This window comes from Lotus japonicus, chromosome 1, assembly GCF_012489685.1.
Source record: "Lotus japonicus ecotype B-129 chromosome 1, LjGifu_v1.2".
NCBI classification, from domain to species: Eukaryota; Viridiplantae; Streptophyta; class Magnoliopsida; order Fabales; family Fabaceae; genus Lotus; species Lotus japonicus.
This window is the reverse complement of record NC_080041.1, coordinates 112,528,808-112,553,774: the sequence shown is the minus strand read 5'-3', so window position 1 is coordinate 112,553,774 and position 24,967 is coordinate 112,528,808. Positions and strand designations below refer to the sequence as shown.

Sequence of the window (24,967 nt, the reverse complement as noted above, 5' to 3'; positions counted from 1 at the left end):
GTGCTGGTTAGCACTAACGACGCCTTACAACCGCGGTAGGCACTACCCTCCTACATACACGCTACACCACCTCTATAACAACATCTCCTCGTCGCTCCAGAAGTCTGACTCGTCGTTGGTATCCTTTATCGTGATCACCTCCTCCTCTAGGCCTGTGACCTCCATCATGTCCACCCACTCCTCCATCCTAGTCTTGCCCGCCTCCAAATCTATGACTGCTTCCCTAACTATTCTCTCCTTAAGGCGCACCGAATGCTCAATGCAATAGCGAAAAAAGCTAATAAAATAGAAAAATTCTGATGTGCTTCTTTGGACTTCAATCTTCAAGTGCCGCTTATGATTCTCATCAAGAATACATTCAATATTTACAGACAAATTAATATTACTTTCAATTTTTAATATGTTTCATCCGTACATTGTGAGTTATATGCTATTATACATATATAGTGCTTAAATATAAATATGCAGGTAAACCTTATATAATTACCACCATAAACAGGTTAAGTGCTTCACTCTTGAGTATATATTTCTGGAATGTGCATGCCGCACCTAAAAATTGCAGAATCCATGAAAAGCTTTTCACCATAATGAAGATAATAGAATTGAAGTTCATAAAGAAAAGCTCTAGAGTTTTCCCTGTCTTGAATCCTGATATCCCTCGTATTCTCTCAAATATATACGTACATTATTAGAATGAAAGCGTATGTGTCATTCATGTAATTGTAGTGTTGATTTACAAAGAGGAAGAACTGTCACGACGCGCTGGTTTATTGTTCCTAGAATTTGAACCCCATTCAATGGCTTCATCAACTGCTTTTTGGCGTTCCATGGCACTATCATTGTCAAGAAGATTCAATGTGGCACTAGTAGTGTCGTCTTGTAGTTGCTCTGGCTCATGTTTTGGGGAGGGCATATCAACAGGTGCGATTCTTACAGGGTCTTGGCTCCCTGGAGTTCTCCCAAGGAAGCTAAGAGCAGTCACGATGTCGCTGATCAAGGGCCTCACTGAGGGCTCCTCATTCAGGCACATGGCTGCTACTGCCACTGCTTGGTGTAGTGATCTCATTGGAAAGTTTCCTTCAAGAATGGGATCTGCTAATTCTGGGTATCTATGAGGGTCCCTGAATACTGGATATGCCTGTTTTGTTTGACATGAATGAGAGCAGATGAAATTTTCATTACTAAATGAATAAATTGATAAAATTGATATTGCTCTAGTGTGCTATTTTCAAAAGGAACTACTATAATGTGCTTTTAAAAGGTGTTGAATATGTTTTTGTTTATTTTGCTGTTGGAAATTGGTTTTACTTCATAGTCATAACATAGAATATGAGGAGAGAAACTCACCCAAGAAACTAGGTTCTGTTCCCTTGCTGATCTTGTGTTGTCAATGGCTCTCCTTCCTGTGATCAATTCGAGCAAAACTACTCCAAAGCTGTACACATCTGATTTCACAGTGAGCTGTCCAGTTCTTTGATACTCAGGGGCACAATATCCATAAGTTCCCATTACTCTTGAAGACACATGAGACTTGTCCCCTGTTGGTCCCAGCTTCGCTAGTCCAAAATCAGAGAGCTTTGCATTGAAATCATTGTCCAGCAAGATGTTGGAAGACTTTAAGTCGCGGTAGATCACCGGGGGATTCGCCTTGTCATGCAAATATTCTAGACCTTTTGCAGCATCCAAAGCTATTTTCATTCTCGTGAACCAATCTAGAGGCTTTTGTTGTGGATGAAGATCTGCAAAATAGTTCAAAGTAATATTGATAATAAAGAATCAATGTATTGAACTTCTAAGGTAAACCCACTATCCCAAAAGAGATTTAGCTAAAGATACGTGGATTGTTTTATATCATATTTATGATACAACCCCTCTCATAAAAGTCCATTAGGCTTGTAGCGTGAATAATACATAGGTCAAACAACTTTGTGACTAAACTCAACTTATTTTTATTTGAATAATGGAGGCAACAAAGATTAAACTCTAGACCATTTTGTCACAAAGACTCTCATGTCATGTTATGAATTAACTATTTCAAAAACTTAAGGTGTTAGGTGAAGATATTGGTTTATCATCATATTTCTTTCAATTTCTGATCTAAAAATCTACTCACACACCCAATTTCTGGGGGAATATGGTTATCTTAAGTTACTATATGGGGTGTTATTGATCATCACTTTGTTCTTGGCCTCTCCATTAAGTTGTGTGTGCAAGCAGATTTAGAATTTCAAGACACACACCACATTAAGGTATATAATTTAGATTTTTGGAAAGGAAAAGTGAGAAGGGAAGAAAAATAAAAGAAGTGATATCCATAGAGCTTATAGATGTTCTCTTTTCCTTCTTTTTGTCTTAGATATATTTTGTTGAGGTATCTGAAGATCTTTTTTTGCAACTTCCCTATTATTGTCAATGATAAATATCAACATTAAAAATTTGATAACAAATTGCACCGGAAAGGAGGATCTTAATTACCAAGTAGGTGGTCCTCAAGAGATCCCAAAGGCATGTACTCATAAACCAACAACCTCTGATCTCCATCAGCACAATATCCAATTAAATTCACTAGATTTTGATTGTGCAAGAGGCTCAGCATTAACACTTCAACAAGAAATTCTCTGTTCCCTTGCAATCCATTCCTGTCAAGTTGCTTCACAGCTACTTCCTATACAGTTAAATCACCAAATGTCAATGCCAAGTCCTACAAAATGTTGCATAAATATATCAGCAGAAGCAAAAAGCTTAATGGTAAATGCAAAATTAAGTGACATTGTCCTACCTGGTTTGTTTTTTCAAGTTTTCCTCTATAAACCCTCCCAAATCCACCTTCACCTATTAGATTCTCCTGCCTGAAGTTCTTTGTAGTAACAGCCAATTCCCTGAAGGTGAACGTTTGGGCAGCAATGTTGTTGTTATTGTTCCCAGTATCTTTATTGGCCTCTCTGTTTATTTTTGGATCTGTTGGTGGCTTTGCCCTTGCCTTGTGATAATGATTCTCTGTTCAGAAGAACGAAGTTATGCATCAAGCAACCCTCACAGGAGACAATTTCATCTTAGAACTTATCCTGGCTCTCTGTTTATGTTCATGTCGAAAACTATTATTTGCGCATATTTACCAAAGTCATATATTGTGACTCTTTGGAACCCTTGCGCACCAGTTGGATGTGCGTAATTCCAAAAGCTTCAAAATATGACTTTGGAAAATATGAGCATATAAAGTCATCAACATGGGCAAAAACAAAGCTTTTGGAATTTCGCAAGTCCAAATGGTAAGCAGTGCGTTTCAAAATATGAGCATATTACAGGCATTGCCCAAGGCAACGTTAATTAATTTTATTCATAACCCAAGAAATGGTAGAAATATGCTTCTGAAAGTTAATTTAACTAAATACAATATGTGGTATATACTATATACAAACATGACGAAATTGATGAAATATGACAAGAATAATTTGTGTAGAATTTAGGCGGAACATCTCAGAGGAAAAATATGCAGATGTGTTATAGAATTTACAAAGAACTCAATTTCCTCAAAGTTGATATTCATTATTAAAAACTAGAAACACAAAAAGAAAATGCTAATTAATGAACCTTTTACAATTCTTAAAAATGAATTTATTTACCTGGCTGAGGTGGGGCTGCTCCCTTAGGAGATTGAACAGCAGGAGGTTGTATCCTCCTTCCATTGTTATTATTAGGCCTCTTTGCTACCTTTTTATCGTGGGAAGAAAAACATGAAAAGCAGCTCATTTCTTCACACCTTTTAGATTCAGATACTCAAAATGAGAATCTTAATATTTTCTGATGATGAAAATTATTCGTTTAAATGTATTTAAAATCCTAGACACCCCAACTTTTGAATCTAACAAAAGCTTCCACACCTATATGTTTGCCATGATCATAAAAAAAAAGTCACAAAAATATACTCAGAATGATTTTATAATTTCAAAGGAAGATCTGGAGAGCTTAATTTACTGGTCTAATGAATCCTGAAAAGTGAAAACAAAACAATGGGAGCGATATAACATTGACCTCTAAGCTCTCCAACTTGTGCGTTATGGACAAATTCTGAAAAAAAGAAAGAAGCTAATGGGTTCAAAACTTGATAGAAATAATGGGAACAGAGTTCCAAGGACAACCCTATTGATGATGCAAAACCCCACAAAACCCAAATGCCATGCAACCAACCAACGGGGCCTAACAAACCAGCGAGTGTGTTAGGGAACAAACATGGTTGACGACATCCTTTTTTGTTTTTTTTTGTTTTGTTTTTCCGTATGAAATGGCGAGTAAAATGGTGAATTTTTTTGAACGTGTTCCCAAAGTGAAAGAGAGAGAAAAATAAACTTTGACACCTTATGACCGATATCAACGTGTGGAGTAGAGCTTATGATGCCGTTAAACAAGACATTTACAATCCATTATTGAATGGTAAATGATAAAGATAGATACAATTTTTTTTTTGACATGAAGATAGATACAAATTCAATCCATGTCAAATAGAGAGAGCATTATCTCAAATGAAATGTTCTTAGTTCTTATTTTGGAGTTAAGAACTAAGAACTAAGAACTAAGAACTAAGAACTTTATCATTGGAGGTGCTGACATGGACTCCTTAGTTCTTAAAAATAAGAACTCAGTTCTTATATAAGGAGTTTTGCTTTTTGAGTTCTTAACTTAAAATATTAATTATTTTTCTCTCATCCAAATTACTTTATTACTTTATGAGTTTTGTTTTATTACTTTATGAAAATAAAAAATATAAATAATGTCGTTGGTGGGACCAAATGAATAGTGGTAAGAACTAAGAATTAAGAACTAAGAACTCATGGTTGGAGCAAAATTGCTTGAGTTGCTTAAACACATGTGGCAATACAGGCCCACATAAATAGTGCTAAGAACTAAGAAATAAGAACTAGCATTGGAGATGCTCTTAGAGAAGATAAATAATGACTTTATTGCAACAAGATAATATGCTAATCTGCTGACTCATTACCGGCACACAATCTTAAACTAATTTTGACTTTAATTCTGATGTCAAGCATTTTTTTTAAGGCAGGTGTTATCTTTCAGAAGCAATCATGTTTAAGCCGGAAACATCCACATCATGGTGGGACTAACTATTCCAGCGGAGTTTTTTCCGTCCACAATACTCGAACCCGAGACTTTACTTAAGGGGAATCAAGCATGTACAATTTTCTATTTTTCATGAAGTTGCGAGTTTTTTAAATAATAAATCAATAAAACTTATTATTAAGTTTTTAATGTGTGAGGGGTTGTCTATTGGAGTTGGAGTGGAGCAGGGGAACATGAAACTCTGACTGTGAACATCATCCACATACATTCAACACAAAACCTCAAGACAATAGTTGAGTGAATCATTCACACTCGTACTCCAACACTCCCCTTCAAGTGTGAATCTACTTTTTTTTTCATCTTTCTATTTCTTACACTTTCAAGTCTAATTGACTTGATCCTTCTTGTGTAATCTTTCAGTGGTCCTAGAACTCTCTGATAACTGGCTGCTCAACATATCCTCATTCAACTCCTCTAGCTTTAGAAATGTTTCCATGCCAACGAAGGGCACCGAAAGATCTTAGTAGAAGGAGTGTAACACGAGGGTAAAACAAATTGGGATGTAAGAATTATTAATTCTTGTGGGCTTCAATCAATTGCAGTTTTTATTTTTAATAAAAACGGGTTAATTCATGATCCAGAGAAGTGCATATGTAAGCCAACTTAATCAGTTAAGTGATATATTTATTTAGGCTTGGATATCTGTATTGATTAGTGTGGACTACAGTGTAGGCCTTAACCTATAGGCCCGTGATGGGAAGGGACTAGGGTTAAATATATGTTGGCTAGGTCCCCTCTGTAATCACTAATCTAATCTGGCTTCACAGCTTGCCCCATTGATGGCTGTGAGAGGGAGTGTGAGATACAGAGGAAGCCCTAGTCATTTTCAGTCACTTGACTGTCACAAGATCCAGTGATGAAAACAAGAGTCCTTATTCCGTTCATGATTTGTCAGGTACGCAATCCATCTCATTCTATTCTGTGTTCTGTAATCATGTATGGATTCCAATTTATGCTTACATGGGAATCTTAGAGCCAAAAAATAAAAAAGAAGCACCAAGGCAACAACACTCAGAAACCTAAGTGTCTAAAGTCAAATACCATGATCTAGAATCACGCTGACATGCGAGCTCTCGTTCTGCGGCATGATGGCATATATAGACCGACACATGTCTTTGTCTCTGAAAAAAGGGGCATACAGGGCATGAATCTCATTTTTGGGGACGAAGATGCTAATGAATGAAGGAAGTAGAAAACCTTAATTGATTATCCAAAGGTTCGCCTTGCGTGGAAGGCCTAGTCTTTTTTATTCTTTCTTTCTTTCTTTTATTTATTTTCTCTTTACTTCTCTCGAGCACTTCACTTCACAGATTCTTGTGTATCGTCGTTGGAACTCAACATCAACTGGGCACACATGAGGGGAAAGCCACAAGGACACAACAAGAGGGTTGGATTGTGTCTATGAGATTCGATCGCGATTGACAAGATTATTCATGGCGTCTACCAATAGCTTTAGATCAATGTATTGTATAGGAGTAGAGTGCATACGGTAGAAGTAGTTTAGAAGGTAGTGAACAATGTACGCACAAGATTTTATTCTGGTTCATCCAGAGTCAGAGGGCTACATCCAATCCTTGGAAACTATCAAGATTTTCACTATCAAGTGTAAGGAATTCTCCTTACAAGTGTTCTCAGAACTTCTCCTTACAATTATTTTTTTTACCATGCCTTTTCAAGCACAACCGAGTATTCTTTTCCCATGCTTCTCCAGGCACAACAAAGTTTTCCTTTCCCGTACCTCTTCAGGCACTAACAAGTAATATTTTTCCATGCCTCTTCAGGCACTAACAAGTATTATTTTTCCATGCCTTTTTAGGCACTAACAAGTATTCTTTTTCCATGCCTCTTCAAGCACAAGGGATTTCAAATTCGCATATGGAGTTCGATTCATTCAGACTTGAGAGATGTTTACAAGTTCAGCAAGGAAATATTCACCTTTAGTTGTATAGGATAGAGCTCATTAAATCAAAGTGATCTCAATCCTTGACCTTCATGACTTGACCAATTGGCAGGGTAGACGTTGTAGACTTATAATCAATGTCACACACCATTTTCTCCCCAAGGCTTAGAACTTGTATCTTTTCATTTGAGTCTTTTTATTTTCTATTCACTCTTGCTTTTCTAAGCATTGGCATAGATGATGTGTCGAATTCAGTTCAACCTTGCTTGTCTTTTTCTTCACTGTTACTCTTACACTAGAGGTCTTCAAATACATGAGCTTGCGTTAATAGAACCTCTACTTCAAAGAGCCACATTCTCTTGCTACATGCTTCATATGTGGATGCTCTATTTCAGCATGTGTGAACTCATGTGGATGATGCACTTCATGATCCATTGAGTATGCTCCCCCTCGATTTGTTCACGAGGTTTCTTTCACTTCTTTATCTTCATCTTCTTTTCTTCATTCTGCTTCAGATATGATCTTTCACATGTTCTTATAATCTCAATTTATTTTTCAAATCATCTTCTCTTTTTCTATCCCACTTTCTCTTTTCTTTTTGCTCTATTGCGTTTACACTTTCTATCTCATTTTCTCTTCTTTCATTCTTTTCTCTATTTTCCTCTCTATCACACTCTCAACAACCTTTTTCGCCAGTTTTCACTTTCTTTTACTCATTTTATTTATACTCAGTCTTGAACATATGACTGTTGCAAGGTGTGTGACTCACTGAGTGGATTTTAGTCGATGTTACTTTAGAGAGTAGAAAAGAGATGTCCTTACCACAAGTACTGTGATAGCAGTTGTTCGAATTTGTGTCACATGGATGAAGACTTAGTAATGCAGAGATATACTTTCAGTTTGTCTTCATCGCCCATGAAAGTTGTGACTTGTACTTTGTTACTTTTTTCGACCGTGAGTGTTCAGACTTGTGTTGACCTTAGCGAGCTTCTTGACAGTTGAAGCTAAGTGCTAAATAATACTTTTCTCCTTTTGGCATATATACATGCTTCATAGCTTTCTCAAGAATCGATAGCTTTGCACTTTTTATTCTGAAAATTGTACTCTTGTCAGGTTGGGTAGGTCACATGTAAACACATTTTAGTCCTTTGCTTCAGTTTCTTCAGTGGACGATCCACCTATCTTTTGCTTAGTTCAATCTTCATAGTTGTACTTCTCCTGATGATGGAATCCTTTCGCATAGGTGTATAGATTAAATGAAGACATTCTTGGATCATTGTAGGTGAAAGACGATGAAGCTTCTGGACGATCCACACTATAAGCAATGACATCTTGGACTAGAAGGATCAGACTATGATTTTGTGGCCGATGCCATACTTAAGGTCTTTACCCCTGTTGGTCAATTCGCAAGTGTACGAATACCTCCGGGTTTTAATTTATCGAACCACAAGGAATTGATGTGGCAATTCAGTTTAAGAATCAAGTTTAAGGTTGGAAAGCAAATAAAATTCAGTTTTAATGATTGGTTGTTTCTTGAGTTTGTAAAAAGACAAGTGATCAAGTAAAAAAGCGATTGAAATTCAGAGATGAGATTGCCTTGGGTTCTTGTTCAACTATTTCAGTTTTAGCAAACCTTCCTATTCAATTAATCCTGAGTCTCTCCTTGATGTTCTAGCCTAGTTAGTTATCTTTCGATGCCTCGCAAAGAAAACCCTTCCTAATCAAAAGATAGGTTCAATTCCTTGATAACCTAAACATTTGCTAGAAGCACTAAGCATACAAATCAGGCCAACAAACCCCAACCCTTCCTCTATTCCTAGTAGCAAGTATAGAAGGAGTAATCTCACAACAAGTCCCAATTCTATAACAAACTGTCGTTATGATTATAGAAAAGTAAGAAGCTAGCATGCATTCAAGCTTGAAAGATAAAGCATAGAAGTGAGATTCAAGGGTTTACTCAGAACATCATGAATAGAAAAGGATTGATAGCTAAAACATTCAAAGTCTTACAAAGAACCCAAAGCAAAAGGGGTTTTAGCCAAGCATGGCTATAGAATCCATACAAGAAGATAAAGATGAAACCTGAAACATAGGGCTTAGGGAAAGCTCCTCAAGCTCCAGAACTCAAACCCTCTCTTCTAACTTATGAAAATATGATAAAATGACAAAAGGTTCCAAGAGAAATGCCTAAAAACCAATTTATAGGCAAAACAAACGAGTCTGGGCGCTCAGGCGCCAATTCAGAGCGCCTGAGCGCCAATTCCATGCAAAAAACATGCCTCTGGAAGGCTATTGGTGCCTAGGCGCTCGTTATAAGCGCCTAGGCGCTCTCCCCAGATGCCCCATATATTATGCCTGGCGCCTAGGCGCCCATTCCAAGCGCCTAGGCGCTCGTACTCGCTGGAAAAGACTTTTTGACTTCTTTCTTAACTTCTCTTCAAGTTCCATCAAGTCTTCCATTAATCCCAAGCCTCTTGACCTTCCTTCTCCTTCAGTTATTGATCTGAAAACTTGAAGCACAAGGCAAGGAAAATCCAGAAGCTCAAAGAGCTTTGTTAGCAAAGAGGGGCCTCAATTATCAAAGGGAACACATGCAAGTCCTAAAGTTACTTATAATGCAAGAAAAGTCCCTATAAAACCACAAAATTACTAAAACAAAGCAAAGACACAAAGAAAGATAAAAATGCATGAGAATGCATGAAACACTACATGAGACTCCACAAAAAGACTCAAAATAAGCAAAGAAATGACCCTAAAAACACTACTAAAATAGGGTCATCACACCACTATACTCAACGGCAGCTCGCCCTCGAGCGTAAATAACACTCGCTTGCCCTCAAGCGCAAGAAATGCTCCCAAAACAAGTGCTCAACAAGGAATACTTAACACAAAACCGGGGGAAAGAGAAACTACAGCTGGTTTCAAGAGAAAGATCCAACAACCTACTTCATGCTTCCGAAAACAAAGAAGATTGAAGAGTCCATCCATGAGAAGCATATAGATCTAAAATCCTAGGATGAGATATATATTTAGTGCACTGAGCACACAAGCAAGTTCTTAGGTTCTGAATATCATTCACTCAAGAGCAGCAGAGATCAAGCATGCATAAATTCAAAGAGACTTCAAAAAGGGTTGTAATGTTGGCTTGGTAAAGTACAAGGTGGTTGGTTCCTAAGGAAAGCTAAGGCTTCAAAGCACATTGAGTGTGGTCCAACTAGTAAACAAGGAGCTTCAACGTCAAACATCATTAGCACATGTCTCTTGACCCATTTTTCAAGTTTTTTTTTCTTTTTTTTTTTTTGCACTCCAACTTTGATTAGGAGTTTTTTTTCTCTTTTTTTTTCTTTTACTTTGGGCAAGAGACAATTCCAATATTATTTCAGCTCCATAACATTGCAAGGACCAACACTTCCCAAGTTCCAACCTATCCTTCATCCCATCCATGTGGCTAACAAAGAAAATCTTCAATAAGGCTCAAGTGGGACAACTAGGGACAAATGTACAAGTTAACAGACTCTGAAGCTCAAACAAAACCTAAAAGTCTCAAGAATAAGGCAAGTATCACAAGCATGCTATGAGTGAAATCAACACAGAACCAAGAAGTGCAAGTGAGTCAGGATCCTCCAGGGAAATTTTATAGTGAAGGGTCAAGAATGGACCCTTAATGGACTCACATCAACTCCATTCTCAAGAAACAATCGGAAGACCGAAGTCTCCTCCTCTCTTCCCCAAAGCATGCAATCACTCATCCCCAAAAGACACAAGTATTCATGAAAACATTTTCCAAAAACCAGCACAAGTTAGAGAACACAAATTCGGGCAAAAGCATGTGAGTATAGGGTAGTAAAGACCCAAAATGACTCTAACAAAACAATGCATGCCAAAAAGAAGATAAAAAACTACAAAGGAAAAATATGCTAAACATGCATGAACTACACTACGGGAAAGAGTTGACCTCATTTACCAATTACCACGGAGGCTCAAGCATAGCTCCTTCTCCAAAATTCAGGCTCTCATTCCCTGCAAAATGCAACAAACAAACAAGCGAAATAAAACATGACTTGGGTTGTCTCCCAAGAAGCCCTAAGTTATAGTCCTAGGTGGACTCTCCTTCCTTTGGGGTTAGGAAGGAAATTCCTTACCATCAAGCTTCCTTCCACATGTGCAAGGTAGAAACCTCGCACAAAAACTTTGGAACAATTCCTCCCAAGAGAGGGTATCATCTAAACCATCGTACCAAATCCTTGCTCCCCCCTTCAAGGAGTGAGGGAAGAGCTTAACCTTGAGCTCATCACTAGTCACACCTTCCATCTTTCCAAGGTGACTAGCTTCAATGAATCGGGTCATGTGGTCTTTGAAACTCTCATCTTTAGACCCCCCATACTTGTTTTTACTAACAAGCTTGATGAGAGCTTGGCTAAGCTCAACATCTTTTTCACTTACCTTGGGGTCTCCTTTGAAGACCTGGACAAGCTTTGAATCATATCACAAACAAAACCATCATTAAGGTTAGCTTGCAAATTAGGATTGAAAACTGAAAATCTTACCTTGTCCTTACCAACTCGGAGAATGAGCTGACCCTTATCAACATCAATCTTAGCCCTAGCAGTGGCTAAAAAGGGTCGGCCTAGAATAAGAGGAATCTTTGCATCTTCCTCCATGTCCAGCACCACAAAATCAACGGGGAACACATACTTATCCACCTTCACCATAACATCCTCAATGATCCCATAAGGTGTCTTTAGGGATCGGTCCGCCATTTGTAAGGAGAGCATAGTTGGGGTAACCTCACCTAAGTTCAACCTCCTAAACATGCTAAGCGGCATCAAGTTGATGCTCGCTCCTAAGTCACACAATGCATCCACTTTCGACAACCCCTCAATCTCCACCGGAATAGTAAAGCTTCCGGGATCTCTCCTCTTCCTAGGTATCTTCCTTTGCAAGATTGCACTACACTCCTCAGTCAACATGACCGTCTCATCAACCTCACTCAACTTCCTCTTTTTACTTAGGATATCCCTCATGAACTTAGCATAGATTGGCATTTGCTCCAAGGCTTCAGAAAAAGGTATATTGATGTGGAGTTTCTTAAAAACCTCCAAAAACTTAGAAAACTGTTTATCCAGATTTTTATTAGCCAAAGCCTTGGGGAATGGAATCTTGCTAAGTTCAGGAGAAGGAGTGCTCAAAACTCTAGCTTTCACAGGTTCACTCACCCTCTTCTTTATAACACCTTCATCTTTTTCCTCCACTTTGTCATTTTTCTCTCCCTCAACTTGTTTTTTAGACTCATGTAACACTCTCCCACTCCTAGTGGTAACAACATCAGCATTTTCATGTTTAGACAAAATTAAAGCATTAGGAGAAAACTTACCTTGAGGTATCTTGACCATTTGCTTGGCTAGCTGGCCAAATTGACTTTCCAAGTTCTTGATAGCCGCATCTTGGATTTTATAGTTGCTCTCCATGCGGTTGATGAAGCTCTCCAATAGCTCCTCTAAGCTCTTCTTGCCACCATCCTTTACATCAACTTTCTCTTGGACTTGTTGAAATAGTCCAGAGCTTTGACCTTGGAAACCTTGATTAGTCATGGTACAAGAATTACTAACATTAGGCCCTCCACGAGTTACACACTCCACTTTGGCTACACTAGCACCGACCAGCTTGGTCACTTTTATGTGATTTTGAATCTCCGCCACTTTTTCAGAGATTTGCTTGTTGGAGGCCAAGAGCTTGTCATAAGCTTCAAATTCAAACATTCTCCTTCGGGTTTGGCGATCATTTTCAGAGTTCATGGCTCTCGCTGCCATCTTTTCTATTAAGTCATACCCCGCTTGTGGGGGAAGAGCATCGAACTCTCCACTTGAAGTTGTGTCTAGGCCAAACCTCCAAGAGTATTCTAGACCATCATAGAATGTTGCAACCAATTCAGCTTGGGTGAGATTATGTTGAGGGCATTTCCTCAAGAGCTTCTTGAAGCGCTCCCAAGCTTCATAGAGATTTTCTTCAGCGGATTGCACAAAATTCATGATGTCCTTTTTCAATTTCCTCAAAAGGGCTCTTGGGAAGAACCTTGTTGTGAACTTTTCTGCAAAGTCCTCCCAAGTAGTGATACTCCCTTGAGGTTGTGAATTCAGCCATTCCTCAGCTACATCCTTCAAAGAGAATGGAAACAAGCTCAACCGGATTGCATCGGATGGAACATTGTTGACCCGGTAAGTGTTGCAATTCCGGATGAACCTCTCCATGTGAGAATGAGGATCTTCCATAGCACCTCCACCATATTGGTTTTGGCTCACCAAGTTGATGAATGCCGGTCTCAACTCAAAGTTTCCCACTCCTTTGGGAAAGACAATGCTCCCGGGATAGTCATAACTCATAGGAGCCGAAGTGAGTTCCCGAAGAGACCGGTTGGCATTCATAACTCCTTGTGCACGTAACCGGAGGGTGATCCCCTCTTGGATTCGTGCCTCTATGTGGGCTTGCATCTCCTCCTCTGTCATAAAGCCACCCATGACCTGAAATTTGTGGCACTCAAATAGAGAAAGGTTAGTAGCACCGATTCTAGGCAAAGTTCAAAACAGAAAATAAAACCACAAACCAAAAACTTAAACCAAAAACCACAAACAATTCCCCGGAAACGGCGCCAAAAACTTGTTGGTCAATTCGCAAGTGTACGAATACCTCCGGGTTTTAATTTATCGAACCACAGGGAATTGGTGTGGCAATTCAGTTTAAGAATCAAGTTCAAGGTTGGAAAGCAAATAAAATTCAGTTTTAATGATTGGTTGTTTCTTGAGTTTGTAAAAAGACAAGTGATCAAGTAAAAAAGCGATTGAAATTCAGAGATGAGATTGCCTTGGGTTCTTGTTCAACTATTTCAGTTTTAGCAAACCTTCCTATTCAATTAATCCCGAGTCTCTCCTTGATGTTCTAGCCTAGTTAGTTATCTTTCGATGCCTCGCAAAGAAAACCCTTCCTAATCAAAAGATAGGTTCAATTCCTTGATAACCTAAACATTTGCTAGAAGCACTAAGCATACAAATCAGGCCAACAAACCCCAACCCTTCCTCTATTCCTAGTAGCAAGTATAGAAGGAGTAATCTCACAACAAGTCCCAATTCTATAACAAACTATCGTTATGATTATAGAAAAGTAAGAAGCTAGCATGCATTCAAGCTTGAAAGATAAAGCATAGAAGTGAGATTCAAGGGTTTACTCAGAACATCATGAATAGAAAAGGATTGATAGCTAAAACATTCAAAGTCTTACAAAGAACCCAAAGCAAAAGGGGTTTTAGCCAAGCATGGCTATAGAATCCATACAAGAAGATAAAGATGAAACCTGAAACATAGGGCTTAGGGAAAGCTCCTCAAGCTCCAGAACTCAAACCCTCTCTTCTAACTTATGAAAATATGATAAAATGACAAAAGGTTCCAAGAGAAATGCCTAAAAACCAATTTATAGGCAAAACAAACGAGTCTGGGCGCTCAGGCGCCAATTCAGAGCGCCTGAGCGCCAATTCCATGCAAAAAACATGCCTCTGGAAGGCAATTGGTGCCTAGGCGCTCGTTATAAGCGCCTAGGCGCTCTCCCCAGATGCCCCATATATTATGCCTGGCGCCTAGGCGCCCATTCCAAGCGCCTAGGCGCTCGTACTCGCTGGAAAAGGCTTTTTGACTTCTTTCTTAACTTCTCTTCAAGCTCCATCAAGTCTTCCATTAATCCCAAGCCTCTTGACCTTCCTTCTCCTTCAGTTATTGATCTGAAAACTTGAAGCACAAGGCAAGGAAAATCCAGAAGCTCAAAGAGCTTTGTTAGCAAAGAGGGGCCTCAATTATCAAAGGGAACACATGCAAGTCCTAAAGTTACTTATAATGCAAGAAAAGTCCCTATAAAACCACAAAATTACTAAAACAAAGCAAAGACACAAAGAAAGATAAAAATGCATGAGAATGCATGAAACACTACATGAGACTCCACAAAAAGACTCAAAATAAGCAAAGAAATGACCCTAAAAACACTACTAAAATAGGGTCATCAACCCCCAATCGAAAAAAATGGTTTCCCAAACCAGGCCTTCTTGGCCAAATACCTTACTCTTGACATGCTTATTGTAAGCATCTGCTACCTTCTATTTATTTAAAAGGGTGATTTCCAGTGCAAATAATCGATCTTCATTTACCAATCCAATTTCATGAGCATGACTTAGTGAAAATCGAAATGAGTAATTATTGGTGTACACCCAAATAGTACAGACACCTCTGAACACCCTTTTTTTTTTCTCTCTATCTCTTTCTTCCAAATACGTCACATTTATCACTTATCTCTTCATCTATTTGTAGTCTATTGTATTTTTCTACTCTCACTCATTAAATATTAATTTTAACAGGCCCAATATCTTGCTACTCTCTCGGGTACTATTTGATTACAAGCTCATGCTGAGTAAGTCCAGCAAGATGAGTCTAGTTGGTAGTTGAGAGGAGCGTTAAAAGAAGTTCCACATAAGTGGAATAAAGAAGTAAATAATAGTTTATAAGTGACAATATGTTAAAGGGGTTGTCTAAATGACCCATGGTAATATTTGGGTTAAATAACCCATAATTTAGGCGGACCAATCACATTCAAGATAATTGGTTCAAATTTTTATATTTTATTAATAAATTTATTTAGGGTTAAATATGTTTTTGTCCCTAACTTATACACAAATATAAACTAGTACCTGAAAAAAATATAAAGATTTTAGTCCTTTGAAATTTTATTTTTGATCTAAAGTGGTTCCATGTGAATTTTTTTACATCTATTTCGGTCCCATAAAATTTCCTCCATCAAGTTACATCCTTCTTCCCTCATAATTATTTCAAAACCTAGATATCCATATCTTCATCTCCAAAACCCTTCCAACTTCTTCATCTTCAAAACCCAGAAATTTCCTTCATCTTCCTCCTCCTCCTTCCTCTCCCACCAAAACCACCGTCACCACCCAAACCCCCACCCAGAACCACCACCACCGAACACACCTCCCTCCCCTGGTCTGGATGGGTGTGTTTTTTCTCTCCCTCTCGATAGTGGGGTTGGGTTTTTATAGGTCTTTAGCAGGTCTTGCCCAGAACTGATTTCTTGAGTTGTATTGGGTGGTTTGGGTGTTTGGTTGATCTGGTTTCGTCAGTTGCAGGGTGTTGTTTTCCCCTGCTTCTGTGCGTCTCCTGGTCTGTTTTTGTTCTTCTGTACATATGATTGGTAGTATTCCCCATTGTTTTATTTATATATATAATTTGCTGATTAAAAAAAACACCTCCCTCCCCCTCACCCAACACCACCACCAACCTTTGTCTTCGAAGACATCGCTGAATTGTGTGATGTCAATTGGCACAGTGATAATATATTGAAGATTAGCAGTGCCTTTGGTGGTCTTTGGAGAATGATTCCGTGAAGTCTTGATTGGAAGATTTGTATTTTGTTTCTCTGGGCAACAGATATTGATAGTCACCCTAGCTAAATATGATTTGTATTATGAATTTTGTATAGTTTGTCTCTTAAGAATTAGGATAGTTGAACACAATATAGGATTTTTTTGAGTGTTTGTGATGATCCAAATAAACCAACCACATATATTCCTTTGAAAAAATTTCATTGTAGAATTACTTCACTTTTGATTGCATTGAAAACAATAAAAACGAAAAGACTATTGAGGGAGTATCATCATGTAAAGTGGTAGGGATATGATAGCTATGCTAGTGGTTTACGAGTTCCAGTAAGTGGCAGAGACATGGTTTGATGGAAGTCACATGAAAAGTTTTTTTATATATCGGACAGGTTTGGTTCTCATTTGATTTATTTTTAGAAGCCGCACTCGATCACAGTCATCTTCTGGACCCGTAATTTTGTCATGGTGGTTTTGGGAGGGAGACAAAGAAGGCAGAGGAAGAAGATGAAGGAAATTTATGGGTTTGGAAGATGAAGAAGATTGAAGGGTTTATGAGATGACTTTCTGAGTTGAGATGGAGATATGAATTTTTGGGTTTTGAAATAATTATGAGGGGAGAAGAAGACTTAATTTGATGGAAGAAATATTTAAGGGACTGAAATAGATGTAAAAAAATTCACATGGAACCATTTTAGATCAAAAATAAAATTTTGAAGACTAAAATCTTTATATTTTTTTTTCAGGTACCATTTTATATTTATGTGCATAAGTTAGGGACCAAAAACATATTAAACCCTAAATTAATTAATTAATAAAATATAAAAATTTCAACTAATTATTTTGAATGTGATTGGTCCACCTAGATCATGGATTATTTAACCCAAATATCATCATGGGTCATTTAGACAACCCCTATGTGTTAAAACTTCATTTAGTCATTTACCTTAAGATTTTTGTAGTAGATCACACCCACAACTACAACCAAACACTCTCGTCGTACCTAGCTTCCGGCCTAACATGAACAAAGTAACTAGTTACTTTCCAAACTTGTTTGACTCTTCGTAGGAGAAGATAAGGTAGACTCTAACTCTTGAAACTTGAGGCTTGTTTCTCATGTTTTTTGCTGGGCCTGCTGTTTGTTGCTTTATGGGCCGAGCCATGTATGTTTAGTGAGCTGTGCTGGATCAGCTTTATTAATTGTTGCGGAGTTTTCTTTGACATTGATACACTTCTTCAAACTTTCTACAAATACAAAAAACCAAGGATATTTTTGTTGTGTTTCGGTAGTTGTTATGTCATGTAGACATGAAAACCCTTTACTTTCAAATGTAACCAAAAAAAGATATGAAAATCCTTTGTGACATTGATTTTTCATTCTGATGTATTTCCCATATATAATTGCCCACATGTTGTTGAAAATGAATTAATAGCCTCCAATAATTACTTCATCATATCGCCGAAAGCTCCTAATTAACAAATTGCTATATAAAACCAAACCAGAAAAGATTGTTGATAAGTAAGATGAATGATTGCGTCAATATGGTGACTTTTCTTTTTGTATATGACACAAATAAGCATCCATGCACGACTTGGTAGGCAAAACTGCATTCACATCTAATATAAGTAGGGGCTGTGTCCCCTCTTTAAGGTGAGTGAGGTGAGCAATCTGCAACTAATATAAAGTGTGTCTCGGTCCACTCTCTTGACTTTAAACACAAATCAATTTGGAATGAAGCTTACAAAAGCTGCACATGGTGCTTGCTTTTCAAGCTAAAGAAGAAAATAATTTCAGAGGAGTGAGGTGGCTTGATTTTAGGCCAATAATGCTGCAAATTGAGAGGAAGAATTTTCTTCAGTGACTTGTTATAATTAATTAGTTTTTTGAATTTTTTAAACTGAAAAAGCTTTTCAAGTAAAGGTTTTGTTTGTAATACTTTAATTATGCATGGTTTTTTGAACTAAAAAAGTAATTAGATCATTATGTCCTTCGTCAAAGGCAGGACCGCAGGAGGAGAGGGAGGTGGGCTCAGCTGTTGCTCTTCACTACTTACATAATTAATTTTAGGCTTAATAGCATTTTTGGTCCCCCAATTATCATGATTTGACAATTCTGGTTCCTCGTGAAATTTATTAGCCTATAACATCTCTTACATTTACTAATTGTTGCAGTTTTAGTTTTCCGTCAACTTTCATCTACTATTTAACGAGTTTTAATTAAAAAATATCAGCATTCCATTTCTCTCAAATTTGAAAATACCGCAAAAAGTGTTAGGATCGATCCACACTTGGCTCTCCTCTACCTCCCTTCTTCCAGTACTCACCAGATAATTATAAATGTCATATATCCCCTCTATCTCTCTTCACTATCTCTTCCATAACAAGAAAGTGTTAATCTACGATTCTCATCTCCTCGTGCTTGTGTCGTTTAATAACTGAGATGAATCTACTGAGTTACGGCGAAGAAATAAAAAATTATATTTTATCATCTACGAGACTACGACTAAATTTAGGATGTATTTATAATTTATCAGGTGGTTCACATTTCAACTACTTTCCTTATTTTTTTCCTCACTGTAACCATTACCTGGAATAAAACTATCGTACCTTTTAAAGATTTTTTTTTGTCTTGTCGGCCACTTTTTTGTCCTCGTAGTGACTGAATTTTCTGCATTGAATTTTATATTTTTAATATATTAATACTTATATGAGAAAATAGGAGATGCACTGACAGTGTAAACTTGTTTTACACATGCACCCAATTGATTTCCGCCACATCAGCAATTTATTAATTTACTAATTAAAATTAAAAAGATTTGTAACTACTTAGTCTTATGTGGCATAATGTGATTGGATGTTAGTGTAAAACTTCTTTACACTGACAGTGCATATCCATTAATCTCTACTTATATTCTCCTCCATCTTTTACACACTTTTTTCCTTTTTTTTATTATCATATCACTTATTATTTATAATTTTTATTTTTCTATTTTCTACTCATGCTACGTGTGTAGTGGAATGAACTATGAAGGTATGAATGAAATATTTTGCATTTTCTTTTTATCAGCAAAGCAATTATGTTAAAAGGGTACCCAATCCCAAAATATAAAGGAAAAGAGTAACAGCCATTTATTTTGCATTTGATAAAAAATCAAACCAAGTAAGCCATTTCTTTTTGTTTTTTAAGATATCTTGATAGTTGATAGATATAAGAATAATTTATTAAGACTCTAAAATTATGTTATGTGAATTAATCTCTCACAACAAATTATTTTCTGACATAGCCCAAGAATAAGAGATGGTTTACCACATATCATCAATCACGTGTATATATATGATAGGTTGACATTTTAGTAAATCTTTTAAATAATGCAAATCATGTCTTTATTATTATTGTTTTGGTTGGTGCACGCATGATGTGGCAAATAATGCATGCCTACTAAGAGTGGTAATATGGGTTTGGACCGTTAGGTCCGTTCATTTGACTGGTCTTTTTTGCAGGGGTGAGACGGGAAGTTCAGCCCAAATACTTACTTGGAACTCGATTTTCAAACTCACTTTTTTTTTTTTTTATTGACCAAAAAAAAAAAAAACTCACTTTTTAAATGAGTTATGGTAGGACAAGGCAGGTTAGCCCGCTAGACGAACACATTTTTTCTTTTTACTTAAAAATCAATTTGTTTAACGGATCTTTGCTTCTTATTTAGGGTTTTACTTTCTTTTCTTCTTCACTTCTTTCAAATTTACACTCTCACATACTTGGCGCGCTATTGTTGTTCTTCTGTCGGGGACGCCCCAAGCAACAAACAAACACACATGCGGGGTCAACTTCTAGAAAAAAAAAATATATCACATGATGTATAGAAAAGATGAAAAGATCAATACATGGATTATCACAAACAATCCAGTCTACGAAACACAGGTTCAATAAAACATAACACTCACATCATCATCAAATTTATCTCAAGCAGATCAATTCTCATAGCACATATCGCGTAATTTTTTTTTTCGAAAGCAAAATATAAATTGATTGATGAGGAAATGTCAAGGATTTACAACCCTCCTCAAAAGGGATCAAAAAATAGTCAAGCCAGCAACAACCCAACCCGCTCAAAGCACCAACCAAAACCAGCAAAGCAACCAAGAACAACCCAAAGCCTAAATCAATCGTCAATACAAAGGTTAGTCTATATGCCCATGAGCCTCTAATACTCCTCAAATCATCTGGATATAAACGCCAACTCCATACAGGGTAGGCAGGACAACACTCAGTTAGTATGAAACCCACTCCAATGTCAACCTCTAACTAGTGAATGCCAGTTAATTGATAACCGCTCAATTATCAACATATGAAGGCATGACCACTACATCGTGCTCAAAAAACAAGCATGAATGCTCCACCATCCTGACAAAATTTATGCATGCATGATATGAATCATGGTTAGCCAAACAAACGAGAATATCATCTCCAGTGTTTGCGTATCTTGCTAAGAAAAATGGTCACAATGGAACACCAATCTGGGTCTAACTGCCACAATACCAACGGTTGCACTCTCCCCTAAGTGACCGAACTTTATACCACGATAGCTTACTCCGCTCCAAGAGACCGAGTTATCGAGTCTCGTCTTTCTTTCATAAAAAATCTTCAAATAAAAGATCCCCTATGAAATTTCTATTCTCAAAAAAAATTGAATGAAGTCCCCTCTAGAAATCTCTTTTTCATTCTTTAAAATTCTTGTGTTGCTAGTAAACTCCCTTTTAATTTACCAAAAATGTATACACTTTCATTATTTCCATTAGATCAAGTTTATAAGGAAATCATGAACAAGTTTATTCTTTTTCGAAAACCTTGGTAAGTTAAATAAAGTCCCCACCCCTTTGTAACTCCTTTTGAGAATTCCTCTCTTTTCAAAATAATGGTAGTTGCAAAGCATCGTTAGAATCTCCTCTAGCTGATACTCACAAAACCCTATGCTTTCACAATCAATATACAGTTAATAGGCAGTCCGTATCGCAGTAAAAGTACAATTAACACAACAATTATAAGAAAAAGTACATTAACACAACAATCAAAAGCATACAACATCATCACAATGCAACAAGCCAATATATCATCATATATTTCAGACATCATCACAACTAGTAGTCGATTATCTAAAGAACCTAAACCCACATACAACACATTGCAATTTATCAACTAGAATGCATCAAAGTGGCCTCACCTTTGCCGCTTTCCTTCCCGCGTTCAATTAATACTGGACTCTAGCACGTGCTCACCCTCGGTTCCTTCACAAGCACATACCTTAACTTAATTCCTTCATATATCGACCTAAAACTTTCATCACTAAGCTAGGGTATAGGTATGCTCCTAAGGCTTCCATCATGTACAAGAATTAAAACACATTGGAAAACAACTTAATCAATTTTCTAAAAACACTTTTTTACCATAAGTCATATAAAGATTCATTTTCATTTCTAAAAGCCTCAAGACTTCAAAAACACTTATACAACTCAAGCAAGCTAATTTTTCACAAGTCTCCATCAACTTAGGACACTTAAACAAGTTGAAAAAACAATTTTTCTTCCTCCCTTGCTTAGTTCTCACCCCCTATGCTTTATACACGAGATGGGGCGTATAGGAATGAGGCAAGAAAGGAGGGCAACATGCATACACCGATGATGATGGGACTGTATAGACGCTGGAGGCGTGGGGGATGGGCTTGACGTTGGGATGGCACGAGCTGTGGCAGCGGCAAGGCCAAGGTGGTGGTGGAATGACATGGAGGGAAGAGGTGGGGGAGCAGGGTGAACCATCGTGCGGGGCCGTGGATGCTCGGTGTAGGGGAGACAGAGGAAGAAGTAAAGACGGCGACGCAGATGTGAGTGTGAGGATTTCAGGTGAGATTATAAGGACGATTGAGCTAAGAAACCATTCAAGGTTAGCATCAGCCACACCGTCGCTAACTTGTAGGCCTAAAATATGGGTCAAATCCCTTTACAATAATGTTGTTGCGCGGTCATTTTTTAAAGCAAATATTTTTTTTTCAAAAATAGATAATATCATGAGAAACAACCATTCTCACTAGATTTAACAATCCTCGGAAACAAAAGGCCAAGCAGAAAACACCCAAAACACAAGTCACCCCCAACAATTTAAGACTCAAAACAACCGAAAGAAGTAACAACAAACTTGAAAACTACACCTCAGAGCATATCACACCCACAAGCCCCACAAAAAAAAAATGATAAAACTAAAAGAAGCAAAAGCAACTCACTATAACAATTGAAAAAGCTCTAATTAAAAGATCCTAACCTCCCCGGATAAACCAGAAAAACAAAACAACCCAATAAAAAAGATTCAAACAACCTCGTCTCCAACGTATCAAAGCACGAGCATTGCAAAAGTTAAGATCACAACACAACACCCCGAGTCCCAAACCAGGACACTTGTATCCAAGAGAAAGAACCTTCCAAAGAAATTAAGATAAGCTCCTAAAAATACAAGGTTGTAATAGTTTTCTTCTGGTAGCTAGGATTTTTTCGAGAACTTATGTGTATGATTGTATCCTAACTCTATATAGGAGGATAAAACCTTATGACTTTTGTAAGAACAATATATTTTCTTTGGCTCTCAAATGCATACTAATTTATGGAATATGACCTCTTTTTTGATACAGTTTGCCCGTATGATACGATGTTGATCGCCTAATAGAAGAAATTTCTTCTATCTTTTGAAAAACAAGCCAACATAAAGGAATATTTATTTCTTATCCTTCCTTTACACGTGAAAAAGAAACAAAAAGAACATGGGTGATATATGTTTTGATTTTGGAAGAATATATTTCTTTCGAATATCATAAAGCAACTTACAATTCATTCATGTGAATACTCTATAATATTACATCATGTTAAAAATTAATCTACCCATTAACCATAATTTTCTTTTTTATAATTTGGAGGGCCAAAGGCCTACATTAACCATATTTTTATGTGTTATAAAAGATAATATTTAATACATATTATTTAGAAGATGTTTCATAAATTAATATTAAGATTAATTTACAAAAATGCTCTTTAATTTATGAACCGGATTTTTTTATCTATTATAGATAAATTATTTTTTCTAATTATATTGAATGTTTTCAAACCATCTTTTCTGTGTCTAATGTGTGCAAAAGATTCTTTGCTTTTAAATATGATGAGTGCTATCAATATTTATTTTGACACTCTATTTTTAACATTTTTTTAATTGTTTGAAATCAATGTAGGTCTATAAAATTACATGGGTCTCACTTTGAATTTAGTGAGATTTATATTAATTTTAACCAATAATAAAAAGAGTCCGGGTTGTTAAGAGAATGTTATGAATCTTATGATTAGTGTTGCAAGTATCTCTATTTAAACTTTTTCATAAAATATAAAGAATTCCCAATTCTTTGATATTGAAAACCAATTGGAGCTGAAACCCAAAACCATGTCTGAATTCTTTGACGATTGTTAAAGAACTTGCACTTACAAAGCTCTAATATAATACTCCCTCCGTTCCTATATATAAGTCACAAATAACTAATTCTCTTAGAATAAGAAAAGTAGTTACTAGTAATAAATTTGTAAAAAAAATGATTTACTTTCCTAGATTACCCTTATTTACTTTCATATGATTTTCTCTCTCCAAGTTAATACTTCTAAAGTTTATCATCTCTTTCATATTAAATATGAGGGTGAACATGGAAAAAATTATTTAATGCTTCCTAGATATTAGAAAGTGACTTATATTTTATAACAAATTTTTTTCAAAAAATGTGACTTATAATAGGGAACGGAGGGAGTACTAGTATATGGCAAATCTTGTGACTCTCACGCGCCAAAAAAGAGGGTTTTAATTTGAAACCTTGGGTAGAAGCATTCATGGAGGAATAGAATCAATATTTTCCTTTTCTTAGCGTCTCCAAGTCAAAGAAAGATTTCTTGAGCAAGCGGCCAAAAAAAAGCCAGTACACATCCTTTTATCACCTGCTCCTTCTTTTCATCCTGTGCCAATGCCTAGCTTTACCTTTCCAGATTCTTTATGCGATAATTCATTTTCATTTTACTTGATGGCCCCTCATAAAATTGTTCATTAATATTTTAATTTGCAGAGGAGCTTACTATGGTTAATTTTTTTTTCCATTAACTATGTGAATTATTGGTATTAATTTTTAAATTAAATTTTTCGATGAAATACATCTCTTTACTTGTTTTTTTTTAAACCCATTTTGGTCCTTCAAACCATTTGACTGACAATGTGACGATATATACGCTTTTAGTGATGTGGCCATTTTCGATGAAATACATCTCTTAACTTATTTTTCTTTAACTCATTTTGGTCCTTCAAGCCATTTGACTGACAATATGGCGATATATACGCTTTTAGTCATGTGGACTTACATGTCCCCATACCACATAATCAGTAAAATGGCTCAAGAGACCAAAACCTTACATGCCCACAAGTAAAGGGATTCATTTCA

The 24,967-nt window shown here is 36.8% G+C and overlaps 1 protein-coding gene and 1 non-coding gene across 3 annotated transcripts; one reads left to right on the top strand and one right to left on the bottom strand.

Moving 5' to 3' along the window:
- Positions 1 to 564: 564 nt before the first annotated feature.
- Positions 565 to 4,302, bottom strand: LOC130729335 (probable serine/threonine-protein kinase PBL26). Of its 2 annotated transcripts, XM_057581052.1 has the most exons (5): positions 3,624 to 4,302; positions 2,780 to 2,997; positions 2,476 to 2,665; positions 1,348 to 1,739; positions 565 to 1,138 (listed from the first exon to the last, which is right to left on the bottom strand). In XM_057581052.1, the coding sequence occupies exons 1-5, from the start codon at positions 3,748 to 3,750 to the stop codon at positions 734 to 736; spliced, it is 1,332 nt and encodes a 443-aa protein (XP_057437035.1). In that variant the 5' UTR covers positions 3,751 to 4,302; the 3' UTR covers positions 565 to 733. The 2 variants fall into 2 exon arrangements, with proteins under 2 accessions (XP_057437035.1, XP_057437036.1); XM_057581053.1 differs by lacking the exon at positions 3,624 to 4,302 and having other exon boundaries at positions 2,476 to 2,701; positions 2,780 to 2,918.
- An 8,674-nt stretch (positions 4,303 to 12,976) lies between these two features.
- LOC130734740 (small nucleolar RNA R71) lies at positions 12,977 to 13,083 on the top strand. Its single transcript, XR_009018086.1, has one exon. It is a non-coding gene; the product is annotated as a small nucleolar RNA R71 (small nucleolar RNA).
- Positions 13,084 to 24,967: the final 11,884 nt, after the last annotated feature.

Coding starts and splice junctions, on each gene's coding strand:
- LOC130729335 (XM_057581052.1), bottom strand. CDS start 3,750: ATGAGCTGCTTTTCATGTTTTTCTTCCCACGATAAAAAGGTAGCAAAG. Junction 2,666..2,779: donor AACTTGAAAAAACAAACCAG/GTAGGACAATGT, acceptor TTAACTGTATAG/GAAGTAGCTGTGAAGCAACT. Junction 1,740..2,475: donor TCTTGAGGACCACCTACTTG/GTAATTAAGATC, acceptor ACTATTTTGCAG/ATCTTCATCCACAACAAAAG.